Here is a 17,009-nt window from a genome sequence, read left to right on the forward strand (position 1 = left end):
AATCAGTCAATCACATGGCGGCAACTCAGTGCATTTAGGCATGTAGACATGGTTTAAGATAATCTCCTGCAGTTCAAACCGAGCATCAGTATGGGGAAGAAAGGTGATTTGAGTGACTTTGAACGTGGCATGGTTGTTGGTGCCAGAAGGGCTGGTCTGAGTATTTCAGAAACTGCTGTTCTACTGGGATTTTCAAGCACAAACATCTCTAGGGTTTACAGAGAATGGTCCGAAAAAGAAAAAATATCCAGTGAGCGGCAGTTCTGTGGGCGGAAATGCCTTGTTGATGTCAGAGGTCAGAAGAGAACGGCCAGACTGGTTCGAGCTGATAGAAAGGCAACAGTGACTCAAATAACCACCCGTTACAACAAGGGAAAAGCATCTCTGAACGCACAGTACGTCGAAGTTTGAGGCAGATGGGCTACAGCAGCAGAAGACCACACCGAGTGCCACTCCTTTCAGCTAAGAACAAGAAACTGAGGCTACAATTTGCACAAGCTCATCGAAATTGGACAATAGAAGATTGGAAAAACGTTGCCTGGTCTGATGAGTCTCGATTTCCGCTGCAACATTCGAATGGTAGGGTCAGAATTTGGCGCCAACAATATGAAAGCATGGATCCATCCTGCCTTGTATCAACGGTTCAGGCTGGTGTTGGTGGTGTGATGGTGTGGCAAATATTTTTTTGGCACTCTTTGGGCCCCTTGGTACCAATTGAGCATTGTTGGAACGCCACAGCCTTCCTGAGTATTGTTGCTGACCATGTCCATCCCTTTATGACCACAATGTACCCAACTTCTGATGGCTACTTTCAGCAGGATAATGCACCATGTCATGAAGCTGGAATAATCTCAGACTGGTTTCTTGAACATGGCAATGAGTTCACTGTACTCAAACGGACTCCACAGTCACCAGATCTCAATCAAATTGAGCATCTTTGGGATGCTTTGGAATGGGAGATTCGCATCATGGATGTGCAGCTGACAAATCTGCACCAACTGTGTGATGCCATCATGTCAATATGGACCAAACTCTCTGAGGAATGCTTCCAGTACCTTGTTGAATCTATGCCACGAAGAATTGAGGCAGTTCTGTAGGCAAAAGGGGGTCCAACCCGTGACTAGCATGGTGTACCTAATAAAGTGGCTGGTGAGTGTATATGAACTGTTGTACAAATTGGGGAAGACAAACAAATTAACAAACGTGACAACAACTACTCATACCATGCACACCATAGTAACGGTGTCATTTTCTACAAAAGTTGAATGCTGCTCTCAATGTGATTTAAATTATGTTAGCAATGCTGGTTAGTAAAGCTTTGTCCCTCGGTAGCAGCTAGAGCAGTGGTGTCCAAATTATTCCACATAGGGCCGCAGTGGGTGCTGGATTTCATTCCTACAAAACAAGACGACATATTTTCACCAATGTGGTGTCTCACAAGTGTAATCAGTTGATTGCAGTCAGGTGCTGCTTGTTTTAGCACAAACTTCATTGGTTAAACCGCCTGTGCTCGATTGGTAGGAACAAAAACCAGGACCCACAACGGCCCTTGAGGACAGGTTTGGACACCCATGAGCTAGAACATTTGTTTCTTCAATGCTAGACTAACTGGTAGCTGGTTGCAATCGTAACATACCTTGACTTTTAGGTTTACGATGTCTTTGACGGTGATAGATATCACATACTATATCAAACGTGGTATCTGGTGTGAGCGATGATCCAATGATGATATTGTGATGACTGCTTGACAACACTTGACAACGTGTTTTTCGAAGGTCAAAATAGCATTACCCTAAAAGGCCTAAATATCATTGTCAGTGAATTTACAACACTTTCTAGTATTTGTGTCCCTTTTACTACTCAACTAAACTAATGCATTTAAGACTGTCATACATACATACAGTATTATATTGACGTTTGACCACAACAATGAAAGTGACTGAACAGAAATATACCTTATAGCCCTGAGCATTGTGGTTGCGGCTGAAGGGATAGAAAGCTCCCACTTGCATCCAGCGACGGCATAATTCTTCACTTGAGTCATCAAAAAATCCACAGATGTCAGCCCCAATCTGAAAAACACAAACACCTCAAATGTCTAATTTTTGTGTCTTAATTAAGCAGTATTAAACAGTTTTCCTGTTACAGTTACAGTTCAGTCCATAAGTGTTTGGACATTGCATTGGATTTGAAATAAAACCATGACAAACCAAATTACTGTATACAATACAATGAAAATGTCTGCAACTCTTAATGGGTATTGGTAACTCTTGAGGCTAAAGTCCACAGGATGCAGAATGGCTTTGAGGTTAAATGATGGATGTCCTGTTGCGTTTTACTTCACATGAGGAATATTGCATAGGTAACATAGCAAGGACTAATTGCCACATCGTGTGCTTCCGATGCTGACACATCTGCTGTGCTGCAGCTGGAAGACATATCCATTAGAATCCCCGCGTCAGATTTAAACTAAAATGTGTCTCCTAGTTACAACTCAGTTATTGGCAGACTGTTAATGTTGAATATGATCTTTACTTTTATTGATTACAAATTGAAAGTCTGAGAAAGAGACTTTCAAAGGTCACCCTTTCAAGACTGCTTGAGTTCTATTGTTTACTTTAGGCCACATTTTGAAAAGGGTATCGATCAAAATCCCATTTCTCTAATTTTGTCTCTGTTAGCACAGTGTGTGTGTGCAAATACATGAATCTGAACCCTTAAAGACACAGTCCTACCCTTGCAACTAGGATTGGATATCATCTGGTTTTATCCGATATCGATTACTGATCTGTACTTTTTAAAATGGTTCCGCTACTTAAACAGTTCAAACGATACTAAATATATATAAATACAAGTAATATCCGTGATATGTATATTTTTTGTGTGCTGCCTGAATAGCGCCGCTGATATCACACTTGTTAATGGAACAAACAGGTGGGTAAAAAAAAGATAAAAAAAAAAAAAAAGTCTGGCACCAAAATGTTCATTTTTATGGATTCCAGTTGCCACCAGTTGCATCGAAACCAGTAACAAATTGGTACCGAGTTTCGCTGTCAAACCTTACTGTGTATTGTGCGTGTCTGCCACTGTGACCCAGTGGTGTATTTAACATTTCAATACCAACATTGTGTGCGTGAGTTTTTGTGTGTGTTTGTGTGAGAGGTGATCTTTTAAAAAAATTTTTTTTTTAGACTTTGTATGTCCCAACATTTGGAATAATCAACTACAAGTTTTTTAATGCCAGAATAGCATGTTGATCTTCATCAACACTCTAAATAATACTATAATTAAAAACATGAAACCCGATACAGTTACATGGAAAATGTCTCAGTCAGGGGACTATTAACCAGTACCTATTGGTTGTCAATTTATCTCATAAATTGCACTATTTCCTGTAAACATGCATTCATTTATTATCTGTCTGGAAGGATTTGTGCACTTGTTTGGCTTGGCTCCAAATTGCTCCTATGCAGCTAATTAATTTTTGTTGAGCCAAAGAATGCAATAAGAGGACCATATTTTTCGGACTATAAGCCGCTACTTGTTTTTCTCTCCATTTGTACCCTGTGGCTTTTGTAACGAAGCGATTTATTTTTGGATGTTTACTGCCCAGGAAGTCTATGTCCAATGCTGGATGTCATTACAGAAGTACAGTTTAAGACTAGCCCAGTTCCTTCTGACCTTGTTTTTCTTTCAAGACAACAGATTGCTACAATGAAGGACAACAAATCTGCTATGTTGTGGCTAGTGCTAATAGTTGTTAGCGCTTAGTATATCAGATGCTATGGCTAGGATTTTTAAGCCGACTTTGTCCGTTTCAAGCTTAGAAGGCAAGGCAAAATGGATTTCATGTTTTTTGTTTGTAAAAGTAGTGATCACTGTTTTTCATAGTTAGCTGTTTTTGTGTGGTTTAATACTGCCTCAGAGAACACAAATCAAATGTGGGTGTCGGACTCCCCCGAGTGACAGCCACCACTCGGATGTTGATGCGTGTTCATTTTTTAAATAAAGTTATTTTTGTGAAATCAAACATTTGTATGTAACATCTCCCTATGTAAATGTCCCATATTAAGACATGGACACTTGTGGTTTATAGTCAGGTTCAACAAATATGTTATATGGACTATTCTTAAATTTTGATCAATTTGGGCAGAAACTATAGGTTTTGGTTAAGTGAAGGTATACATTGTTTCAGAGAAAATTCGGGGAGTTTTGAGATATGTTGTATCATGGCAGATATTGTTATTAATTGTTTTAAACAGCAAATTTTAACTAAGGTGTGTTAGAATTATGAGAGGAAGAGCCACAACAGTAATGTAAAAAAAACTTGGCAGATCCTTCATTGTAAAAAGGTGATTCCCAGTCATTTTATCAGTAGCAAACTCACATATAAAACATCATAAGAGCAGTTAGCTCTTCAGTGACAGTTCAGAACTTACATATGGAATTCCAAACAGGCCAAACTCTAGCATGCCGGGGATGGCCCATTTTATGTCGTTCCAGTTGGCTGCGTTGTCCCCCAGCCAATGACCCGAATATTTCCCCACACCTGGAAAGGAGGAGCGGGTCAGCATCAGAGTACGGTTTCCTCCAAACACACGCTGCAGAGCTCTGAGAAACAGTGAGGAAAAATAATTTGGTCAATAATTATGAACACGAAAAAATTGTAGACTATTTATAATTCCACCTTGTATTTTACTGGTAATTTCTTAATTTTCTAAAGGGATATCAGCCAGTTGGCTCCCAAAACATATGTTGGTAAATTACTAATATTGATCTTGCACTCACTTTTCAGTGGCCAACACCATTGAGTAGCCATAGAGACTGTGGACATCATAGTGGTTTCCCCAGGCCTGCTTGGCATCCATACACAGAGTCTTACTATACATCACCTCATCCAGAATCTCTGTTGGGGGAAAAGATGATGCTTAGGTTTAGGGAAGGGGTGTCCAAACTACAACCCATGGGCTCAGTGCTAATTGCCGCACAGCAAATTATGAAAATGTCATTGAATATGGCCCGGACAGGAATGTCAATTTCAGCCTATCTTCTTTTGCACTTTTCAATTTCAACATTCCTTTAGCTATGGAGTCAAAACCTGACAACATGTTAAAATCATTGTAGTAAAGTTTGTGGAATTTCATTACTATGTTTTACATAAATATAAACAAAAATAATCCAATTGATAAACTGAGCCATCTAAGTTGTGATTTTCTTGTCCTTTTTGCTGTTGCAGGGAATTTTCTCTTTGTTCTGGATATACGGGATGTATATATCGTTGTTTTCGTCAACAATGACGACAAAGAAAATATTTTGTCTATGAACCGTTTTTTTCAGGATGATGATGTGACAATGACGAAAACATCAAGAGACAAATGCCATTTTTTGTCTGACAAGACGTGAAGGAGACACATTTGCGCCATAGCTTGTGTCATATGTTCACAATGTGTGACATTTTCTGATTATACGTGTCGTCAGCCTGCATTGTAGCAGTGCTTGGTTTTTCACTCATTTGACGTATTGGATGCCACCCACTTAGCCTGGTCAGGCTAAAGGCTTGCTTGATTTGAAACATGGTAAGATTTGCTTTCTTATCTTGGCAAGAGAGAATACCCAAAGTTTCTTTAGCCTTTAAAGTTCTGTACTGAGTGATCATTGCACCCTAAATATAACTTGTAGCCTTAGCATAGCATCCGCGTTAGCATTAACAAAAACTTTAGCGTGGCGAACATCCTCTTAAAGACTCGGGCAACTTTTTAAATTTTTTTTTAATTTTACATACAGTTTGTGGTGTCCATGAAGGTAAACTTAATTAGAAAATAATGTAATGTTTTCCTGCCGAGTGTGTATTGTCATCACATTATGTGCTTGTCCATCAAAGTTGATTCGAAATTGTTGAAAACATTTTATTTATTTACTTAGTTTTGGACAAAAACTTTTGAATTTAACAGACAAAGGCAGTTTGAGTATTTTTCAACTAAAACCAGACAAATTTTTGTTTATGTCGACAAAAATCAGACGAGGGCGAACACATTTTGAAATGACTAAAATATGATTAAGTCTAATAAGTATTTATGTCCAAAATACTAAGATGAAAATCGAAAATGTTTCCAAGAACAACATAGACCCTCGGCCCTCGGAAAAAAAAGTTTAGGATAGCCCCGGTTTAGAGTGTTCAAAACTACAACAGACTGACCCATGACTATAATAAAGATACAGTGGGGCAAATAAGTATTTAGTCAACCACTAATTGTGCAAGTTCTCCCACTTGAAAATATTAGAGAGGCCTTTAATTGTCAACATGGGTAAACCTCAACCATGAGAGACAGAATGTGGAAAAAAAAACCGGAAAATCACATTGTATGATTTTTAAACAATTTTTTTTCAAATCATGGTGGAAAATAAGTATTTGGTGAAAACAAAAAGTTAATCTCAATACTTTGTTATGTACCCTTTGTTGGCAAAAACGGAAGCCAAATGTTTTCTGAAACTCTTCACAAGCTTTTCACACACTGTTGCTGGTATTTTGGCCCATTCCTCCATGCAGATCTCCTCTAGAGCAGTGATGTTTTGGGGCTGTCGTTGGGCAACACGGACTTTCAACTCCCTCCACAGATTTTCTATGGGATTGAGATCTGGAGACTGGCTAGGCCACTCCAGGACCTTGAAATGCTTCTTGCGAAGCCACTCCTTTGTTGCCCTGGCTATGTGCTTGCTGTTGGAAGGAGATTTTCACTCAAAATCTATCGATACATGGCCCCATTCATTCTTTCCTTTACACAGATCAGTCATCCTGGTCCATTTGCAGAAAAACAGCCCCAAAGCATGATGTTTCCACCCCTATGCTTCACAGTGGGTATGGTGCAATTCAGTATTCTTTCTCCTCCAAACACGAGAAGCTGTGTTTTTACCAAAAAGTGCTATTGTGGTTTCATCCAACCATAACACATTATCTCAGTCCTCTTCTGGATCATCCAAATGCTCTCTAGCGAACCGCAGACCGGCCTGGACGTGTACTGGCTTCAGCAGGGGGGGCACGTCTGGCCATGCAGGATTTGAGTCCCTGGCGGTGCATTGTGTTTCTGATAGTAGCCTTTGTTACTGTGGTCCCAGCTCTCTGTAGGTCATCCACTAGGCCCCCCCGTGTGGTTCTGGGATTTTTGCTCACCGTTCTTGTTATCATTTTGACGCCACGGGGTGAGATCTTGCATGGAGCCCAAGATCGAGGAAGATTAGCAGTGATCTTGTATGTCTTCCATTTTCTAAAAACTGCTCCCACAGTTGATTTCTTTACACCAAGCAAAGAGTGAAGAGTTACAGAAAACGTTTGGCCTCCATTATTGCCAACAAAAGGTACATAACAAAGTATTGAGATGAACTTTTGGTATTGACCAAATACTTATTTTCCACCATGATTTGCAAATAAATTCTTTAAAAATCAAACAATGTGATTTTCGTTTTTTTTTTTTTTTTTTTTTTCCACATTCTGTCTCTCATGGTTGAGGTCTACCCATGTTGACAATTACAGGCCTCTCTAATCTTTTCAAGTAGGAGAACTTGCTCAATTGGTGTTGACTAAATACTTATTTGCCCCACTGTATGTGGTAAAGAACATGGCCTCAGCAAAATACTTACTCGGAGTGTAGGGAGGATAGTTTAAGTTGTTATCATCACAGCCCTTAGTTGATCCTTTTTTGAAGTTCGCCACTTCATTCATGTCCTACAACAATGAGGAGCCAGAGATGTGAATCAATATATGTACAGTACATTTAACAGTTCAAAATATAAATGATATGGCTTTCAAAGGTCTTGGGTGCTAACTGAACTAGGAATAGTCACTTTCAACATCCATCAGGTAAACATATTTAAATGAGGTAAAAAAAAAGTAAACGTTTTTGCTTAATAAAAACATTTTGCAACAGACAGATTCATTTCGATGAAGTTGAAATTGAACATTGTTTACAAGTTGTAGTTTGTGGCATCATATTGAGGTCATAACAGTTTGCTGCTCTTGTGAAGCTAAAAGAATCAATGAAGCCAGCATAATCAATTCTACAGCATCATCTATCATCTGACTGGATATGTTCAGAAATCTTAAATCGTTACTTGGGTCCAAACATTTATAAAAGTAAAACAATGGGTAAAAAGCCAGGTAGAGGAGTTTTATCTTGTTACAGAATTTGGATCGGCATCTACGAGAAATCACTCAACTATAGCGTCTGCGTCACGTGCCAAAAGTATTTTGAGGAAATGAAAAGGTCTAATAAAACTCAATAAAAACAAAAATAGTAAGTATTCGTTGTTTTTAGCCAATGAACATTGGTAGGGCGTCTTGATTAGCAGCAAGAAATTTCAGAACACCTGTTTTACCCAAAACACAGGTTTGCTTTCCACAAATAAACTTAATTTTATGCTTACAAATATTCAGTTTGGCGAAATAAATTAAAGAGTAATGTTTTTTGACTAAGTTTGTGTGGATATTTTTTTTTTCTCGAGGGAGTGGCAGTGGGGATGGTTAATAGTATAAATCAGGTTTGGATAAAACCAAAACGATATCCAATCATATAACTCACTAAGCTGCCATCATTCACAAATACCTGTACTCTATAGCTGAAATAATTGTGTCTATTAACTATAATACAAATGTATCATTTTAATGGTGTCACAAACATGTTACTTCTCAGACTTCAAAAGTATATCAGCAAAGTGTGCCTGATAACAAAAAACAAAAAAAACAAAACAAAACAAAACAAAACAAAACAAAACAAAAAAAAACGTTAGCCAGGTAGCTAGACATAAAAATGGGCAAACTCATGCTAATGAAATCTTCAACTAATTTGTAAAGCCTGACTCCCATTTTGAAATAGACTTGTCTCGTTTCTTGGTTGAAAAATAAATAAGTATAAATAGCTATGGTATTACAGTACTTAAAAAAATATATATTAAAAATTAGACTTACTATCCAGAGGGCATCATGTTTGATCTCCTGGGAAAATCGCTCATACTCATCAACCCACCAGTCGATGCAGTTTGAGCTGGTGTAGTCTGGAAATACAGTCTCTCCTGGCCATACCTGAGAAGGACAGAGGGTTTGGAGTCAAAAAGTATTTATTTTATCTCCACATAAAAAAGCGCAAAAATAACATAAGTGTAAAACATTATAAAGAGAAAACGGTATGGCGTGATTCAGCCTAGTAATATAATCTGAGGAAAAAAACTAATAAAGTACAGTATTAGAGATCTGTAGATGTGACAATGTGATCTGTCATGCCATTGTAAAAAGGAACATGACTGATACAGTTGGAATGGTGTTTAATTTTATTTGAGAGAAATATTTTTGTGCACAGAGTGGATCTCAAGGTTGGTCCACTTTACTCCAATTTACTCCGCCAACATAAAAAAACAAAAAAAACAAACGTAGTTAGGAACCTGGCACAAATCAGTTTTTCATACACGCATTCACACACTCCTCCACACCCACATTACTTTTTTCCTTGAATGCAGATGTTTCTGGCAGCTGGTCAGAGCTCCAAGGATGTTTGGTCTTTGCTTCCTCGCTCTTACTAGTTTTTTTTTTTTTTTTTTTTTTTTTTTTTTCTTTACAAAATCGGTTAACTTTTGTAGCATACTGCCCATCTGCCTGCTTTTATTCTCCATGTCTAAACTTCAATATAAGTAAATCAAAGTATAAAACCATGATTTTAAATGGATGAATAGTTTTCTTCCAGAAAATAAGTGGGATGAAGTTGTAATTTTAATGACTGAATTCCAAACTTCTGACACAAACTGAAACTTAAACTAGGGGTCTAGATATGGGCTATTATGTGGACACTATTGCTACAAATTTTTGGTTTGATGATCCAGTAGATACTTAAAGTGGACATTTCAATCACTGTAGCTATTTTTCAGCAAACGACAATTAGTTAGTTCATTGTATTAGTGTTGACCATTTCATTATTTGTGAAAGGTATAGTTAAGTGAATCTTGTGAATATCCTGAGCAATTATCGTCTTAATTTACAGTAACAGTTTTTCTTCCTGAAAAATAATAAACCATTTTATGAAGTCACATCAAAATAACTTTTTTCTGTTTTCTGTATTCCAACATAGTCTCCTATTTTATCATTATTGTCTTTGCATTTTATGGCCTATTTCTATAATCGTAATACATTATCCTTGTAGTTTCATTGGACAAATTTATATTTCAAATTTGTTGATAAATGCTGTTTTATACACACACACACACGCACGCACGCACGCACACACACACACACACACACACACACACACACACATATGTATATATATGCCTCTGTGTTTGTGCCTCTGTGTCTGTGTAGTGAGTACATAATATCCATGGCAATGTAAAGATTTACAAAATACTCTACTCATCTCACCATTAGGCAACATGTCACTCCAAAAGGAAAATATAAATAAAGTGTTGCGCTTTCCCTCTCAAAGCTTAATCTGTGGCGCAATGATGCAGAATATTTTAAGATTAAACACTAATGTGGAATCAATGCATATGTTTGACCTATAATAAGCGGCATGAAAAGGCGATTAGCAGTGGGACTGGACCTAATCGTGTGCGTAATCAGAACAAGGCTGTAAAAGCATAAGAGCAACAGAAGTTTATCCCTAACACGTCCACCCTTCACAGCGGGTACGAGCCTTTTAATAACAAGCTCTGTGGCGGAAAGGGTAGAAAATAGCACACCAGGGGCTTGAACTTCCATTAGGCTGTGTTATGGTTTGATGGAAATTAGGACAAACTACTCACCCAAACAACAGTGTACATATAAATTCACTGTCTTAATAGATGACCTGGTATTTAATGTAGCAGGTCAGAGCTTGCAGGGACACATTTTATATTCTTCTTTGATTGTGAAGGGGTTGGGGATCAGGAAACAATTGAATAGTGGGACAACAAAGAAAGCTGTTGCCCTACAACTCCAATATAAAGTGATTGTTTATTTTTATTTTTTAAATTATTTCTAAAGTTGCTATTTGTGTGCCAATGTCAAAAAGGTGACCTTTATTTGCAGCATTTTTTCGTGAATGCAAGAAGAGTTATGTAAATCCACATAATAATAGGCATATAGCAATCGTGTATAGCAACCAACTACCACCTTTTGTAGATGTCCTGTTAAATTTTAGACTGACATATTCCAGAGTGGCTTGACAAAGATTTGCAATGATTTGTGATTGCAGCGTTAAAGAATAATTACTCTTTGGGTAATTATCAAGTTAGTCAAGGATAATACTTTAATTTATCATAATACCATTTAACATCTATTTGAACATGCTGTAGTTTAAGCGTTTTTGTTACAGTCCGTGTTGATTGACGTCTTGACAGCCAATCACAGCCCACCATTCCGTCAGCCAATCGTATTCTGCCAGCCTCAGTCGGAGACTCCTGCCGCAGCGTTTTTTGTCTTTTAGGCTCTTTATAATATCTTTGGTCATTTTTGTCTTTTTCCTTGACGCAATATTTGTTGGATTGTAACTGTTGTTTGATGAACACATTCATAATTGCGATTATGCTGCAAAAACAACTAACTGTGAGGTCTCTATTCTGTCCTCTGGCAATTGTGGAATAAGGCAAAAAGTTACGCTAACTCGTGATCTGTTACCAGTCGAATACAGAATTTTTCAAGACTTTGTTTCCTTATTTTGCAAAAGGAACTGTTACCGTAGATGCCAAAGACATTTTCCACCATTACCTAAGATCAGTGTGTGTGATTAGGTCCATGAAAATCCACACTTTGTGTCAGGATTTGTATAATTTGGACCGATGATTAATGATAATTTGATCAAAAAAGTTGTCTTTTATTATTTATTCATTTATTGTCATCATCATCGGTATCATTGACAGTTGCAAGATGTGATATGATTAACCTGAAGAAAGAAAGAACCGAAGAAAGACAAGGGCTGACGGGAGAAGCATATGTTTATCAAGTCCCGTCCCCTGCAGCCAAGGACGCACAATCAAACATGGTAGACTAAGCATTGTACATTGCATTACATGAGATTTTTTTTTTTTCTTTTTTGTATTCTCATGAATTTTCTTCCCAAAAGTTATTGATATGCCATAGCACTTAGGTAATGTTGTCGATCAGTGTAAGTTCATCGATTAGGGTGATTGTCAGATTTGTGTATGGATTTGTGTCAGTATTAAATGGAAATAAGAACATACTGACTGGCCCACAACAATTATTGTTTTTACCGCATTTTTCCAGTGTTGGTAATAACGGCGTTAAAGTATAATGGTGTCACTAATGGTGTTATTTTTGTCAGTAGTGAGTAATCTAATTAATTACTTTGCCCATCTTTGCAACTCCGTTACTAATTCTGAGGACGTGAAGGCGTGCGTTACTACAATTTGGTTGAATGATGAGAGACGTCTGAGAGACACGGAGAGAACAGAGCCGGAGAGGGGAGGAGGGGAAGGGGGTTGTGACGCCGTTGCAAATGCGATGCTAGGTAGCTCGGAGAGTTAGCATATCAGCTTTCTCGCATTATTGTCACCATGACCATTGTCCTTGTAGATGCTACAATATAATAATATTTTGTTTTTGCTTTTTTATTACCAAAAATAGTCATTTGCCCTAAACTTTTCTTGAATGACGTGTCAAAAAACTGTGTGTGATTTTTATTTTTTTTTTAATCAAAACAACTAGAGCAATGATAGACAAGGGAGGAGATTCAGAGCCTCATCTGCATATTTAAAAAAATATATATATGTTTATATATATATATATATATTAGGGCTGTCAAAATTATCGCGTTAACGGGCGGTAATTAATTTTTTAAATTAATCACGTTAAAATATTTGACGCAATTAACGCACATGTCCTGCTCAGACAGTATTCTGCCTTTTGGTAAGTTTTACAGCAAGGCTTTTTGTGCTGTCTAACAGCGAACTCTTGTGGTCGCTTTGCGACATGGTTTATAGTTTTCTTGCCAGTTCAATATGGCTGCACGACGTCTCGGGCTGACGCCTACGTTGTAATGTCGTGCTTATATGATCCTTGGACAAGATTTGTCCGTAAGTATGGTTGTTGTAAAGAATGTACATATTATGTTAGTAAGCGAAATGTTATATTTTTTGTATGAGACGCTTTTTGTTTATGTTTAGTGAACCTATATAGCGTGCTAAACTAACGTTGTTGCTAATGCAATGCTTGTGTACTTTTTTTTGTAGTTTTATGACGGTCTAAAGAGGACAATGGTTTGAGGCCATTTTATTAATAAATCAGATGAAAAAGGAAGAAGTCTGATTATTAAGGCGTCGTTCACTAGCTGTCTAGCTTTGGAAAAAGTAGACGCTTCGGAGTGAGGACAGCATAGACAAATTTAAATGACAGTAGAGTGAAACGCCCACTACAGTCCTTATGTACCGTATGTTGAATGTATATATCCATCTTGTGTCTTATCTTTCCATTCCAACAATTTATTTTACAGAATATATATATAATTTAGAGAAAAATATGGCATATTTTATAGATGGTTTGAATTGCGATTAATTGCTATTAATTACGATCAATTAATTTTAAAGCTGTAATTAACTCGATTAAAAATTTTAATCATTTGACAGCCCTAATATATATATATATATATATATATATATATATACACACAGTATATTAGGGGTGTGACAGCATTTGACAGCTAAAGTTTGTATACCATTACATTCCTACATAGATGAATTTTTTTTTTAAATGTAAAAAGGGTGGCCTTTGTCTTTTTTTGGAATGAAAAAGACAGTTCAATTCAATCAGTTAATATAAACATATTTGATGTGAAAGATGTTATAGAATGGATCATGTAATAACGTGTAGAACATGAAAAGTCACGTCAGTTACTTTGCCGAGTAACAAATTACTCGTATGTTGCGGTAGCTGAGTTACTAACTCAATTACTCTTAGGGAGAAGTAATTTGTAACTGTAAATTATTGCTTTTGTAAAGTAAGAATAACAACACTGCTCACCTCTCCCAATAAAGGAGTTTTGCCATCTGATTTAGTGACCCAGGCGTTCTTCTTGGTCCCACGATCAAATGACTCATATGGAACACCCCCAACCCTTTTACTGGTGGCAATGGCCGGATCCTGGAGAAAATAGACATATAGTATACATATTGGAGGAAAAAGAAACCATTAACAGACATTAGTAAAAAGAAGAAAACAAACAAACAAAAATACAAAGGAATGACATAAATATTGACATATAATGTAAAACTGGGTCATTTTGTTCTATCTTAACATATTCTGTTACAGGTGAAATATTACGATAAATATTATAATTGACATTAAATCGCAAATTTTGGAATTTGCTATGTTTTTGTTGGCGAAACTAAATTACTTTTTTGCAGATAAAATGTATGTTTGTTGCAGTTTTTCCTACCAGAATGAGGATGTATTTCTGTCCTTTCTCATGAAGGTAGTCAGCAAATTGAGGCAGCTCATTGAACTTGACTTTGTCATAGGTGAAGTCTTTCTTATCCTCCATGTAGTCAATGTCAGTATATTGGATGTCCTGCATGTGGTTGTTCCCCCCAAAAATAACATGTATTTTTTTAAACACAATACAGTATACGTATGAGACAACAAAAATAGTAGAATATTATTTAAAGATAGCACATCTGCCTCACAGTTCTGAGATCAAGGGTTCAATCCCGGGCTTCGGCCTTCCTGTGTGGAGTTTGCATGTTCTCCCCGTGCCTGCGTGGGTTTCCTCCGGGAACTCCGGTTTCCTCCCACATCCCAAAAACATGCACGGTAGGCTGATTGAACACTCTAAAATTGTCCGTAGGTATGAGTGTGTGCGTGAATGGTTGTGTGTCTCCTTGTGCCCTGCGATTGGCTGGCAACCAGTTCAGGGTGTCCCCTGCCTACTGCCCGTTGTTAGCTGGGATAGGCTCCAGCACCTCCGCGACCCTCGTGAGGAATAAGCGGCATGGAAAATGAATGAATGAATGAATTATTTAAAGAAAAATACTTTTATTTGAAAAACACTCTAGTCATGTTAAAAATGTCAAACATAGGTCCACAATGCATTTAAGTGTGTCTTAGTTTTCAGAAATTGTCTAAATTAATAAATTGCTATTTAATTAACCCCCTCCACCCCCCCAAAAAATGGAAAGGTAAAATAAATTCAGTTCAATATAGAGTATGTCAATTTGTTGAACCTGAAATCAAATAATTAATTTGCAGCCCTTGTCCAACATTTCCATTCTGTATTCACTAATCTTTGGCTCTACAATAAATTAAAATATATAAGGCACAAACAATGTTGTGAGATGGCAAGAACTGCTATGGTACATTGGCTGCACACTTTCGCTAGTCAATTTAGCTTTCTCTATTCGCAATGAGCTTGCTTCAACATATGATTACGTTAGCAGAAAGTGCTGAAACTTTTCAGAACAAATTACACCTAAGCGCCATCAGGGGGCATTAAAACACCAGAAACACAGACACGTAATAAGTGGACATGACAGCACTGCCATAATGTATGCATATTGGCCCAAAACTGGTACGGAAAAACCAATGTCGATATTATCCAATATCATTTTAAAATGCGTTTATTTTATTATTATTATTATTATTATTATTATTATTATTATTATTGGCTACCCGATATAATTGGCTACCCGATAATATCAGAAAACTATTTATTATTTAATGTTTTTTATTTATTATTATTATTATTATTTTGTAATCTACACTTTAATACAATAAAAAGTTCATTTTGTAAACCACAATATAAAGGATATACCAGTAGGTTTTACTGGTTGCATCTTTTTTATTTTATTTATCTATTTATTTATTTTGCGGGAGGGGGGAGGGTCTTATTTTGAATGGTCTAACAACATTTATTTATTAGATTGGTGTTAGATCAAACATATCATGAATTAAACTGAGTCAAAAGAGTGAGTCTCTACTTGAAACTGGAAATTCATATCATAACTTATGTTCTCATTGTTTGACATGAAATAAGACTCATCTTTGCCATAACATATTCAATAGAATATTGAGATGGTGTATTTTTTTTATGTACTACTAAATTCAAAATCAGTTTTATACATTGATTACAGTATAATTTGGTGCTATTTGACTAGTGGTATTGGTAGTGGTAAGTATTTGACTAGACTATCTTTTAACAAGCTTGTCATAACTGTCCCAAGGAAAGGTTGTGATTTAGCTTTATGAGGACATAAAATAAAAAGGTGAAGATAAGGCATTTATCTTATGATTAATCTGGGCGGGAAAAAGAGTCACACATCAGCATGTGTGTGTAAAGATAGAGTTGGCCTATACTGAAATAACCTGTGAGACTCATTTCTAAAGGAAATGTCAACTGGTATATCTCAGGTACCAAAATGCGAATGAGAAAAAGAAAGGAACTTGTTTGATCAATCTTGATCAACATTAACCTTCACTTAAATTTAAAAAATAGTGGCCTCGTGACTGAACCTGAACAGATCCCGTCCTACTGCCATAACACGCCTCGACAGATGATGTTACATGTTAGGCCAATGGAACCCCACACTGGTGTTTAAACTGTTTAACAGTAACCGTCGCAAAGGTATTGATTTCCGTCACAGAAATCTGTTCATCTGTGCATTTTAAAATGTCTTGGTTTAAAAAAAAACAAAAAAACATTCACATTATCTTTGTCTTTGCATTGTTTGACAAAAAAAATAAAATAACAGGCTGAATTTTATTGAGCCGCTCCGATTTTTGTCCTCTTCTTTGTAAGGAAAATCACTGGGGGAGAAGAGAAGCAAATAAAGTCAGCAATCCTAAAGTACAGTACAAGCATGACAGACTTCTACTCATCTTGGTAAGCCTAGCCAGTTTTTTTTTTTTTTTTTTTTTTTGCAATGTTCATCTATTTATCCAGCCACCCATCCATCTATCCATCATCTGCCATCTTGTATTATCTGCTACCGCTTATGCGGGTCAGATCGCAGGGGCAGCAGTTTCAGAAAGGAAACCCACCAATTTA

General features: G+C 36.9%; 1 protein-coding gene across 4 annotated transcripts in view; it reads right to left on the minus strand.

The window, feature by feature from the left end:
- Nucleotides 1-17,009, minus strand: part of si (sucrase-isomaltase) — a 120,332-nt gene that overhangs the window by 63,524 nt on the left and 39,799 nt on the right. For all 4 annotated transcript variants that reach the window (XM_057839545.1, XM_057839544.1, XM_057839543.1 and 1 more), the window contains exons 11-17: nucleotides 14,406-14,537; nucleotides 13,991-14,110; nucleotides 8,960-9,073; nucleotides 7,636-7,720; nucleotides 4,789-4,906; nucleotides 4,440-4,611; nucleotides 1,956-2,072 (exon numbers count right to left, since the gene is read on the minus strand). In XM_057839545.1, coding sequence (XP_057695528.1) covers nucleotides 1,956-2,072; nucleotides 4,440-4,611; nucleotides 4,789-4,906; nucleotides 7,636-7,720; nucleotides 8,960-9,073; nucleotides 13,991-14,110; nucleotides 14,406-14,537 — 858 coding nt within the window. The remainder of the gene's footprint in view (nucleotides 1-1,955; nucleotides 2,073-4,439; nucleotides 4,612-4,788; nucleotides 4,907-7,635; nucleotides 7,721-8,959; nucleotides 9,074-13,990; nucleotides 14,111-14,405; nucleotides 14,538-17,009) is intronic.

This window comes from Corythoichthys intestinalis, chromosome 6, assembly GCF_030265065.1.
Source record: "Corythoichthys intestinalis isolate RoL2023-P3 chromosome 6, ASM3026506v1, whole genome shotgun sequence".
NCBI classification, from domain to species: domain Eukaryota; kingdom Metazoa; phylum Chordata; class Actinopteri; order Syngnathiformes; family Syngnathidae; genus Corythoichthys; species Corythoichthys intestinalis.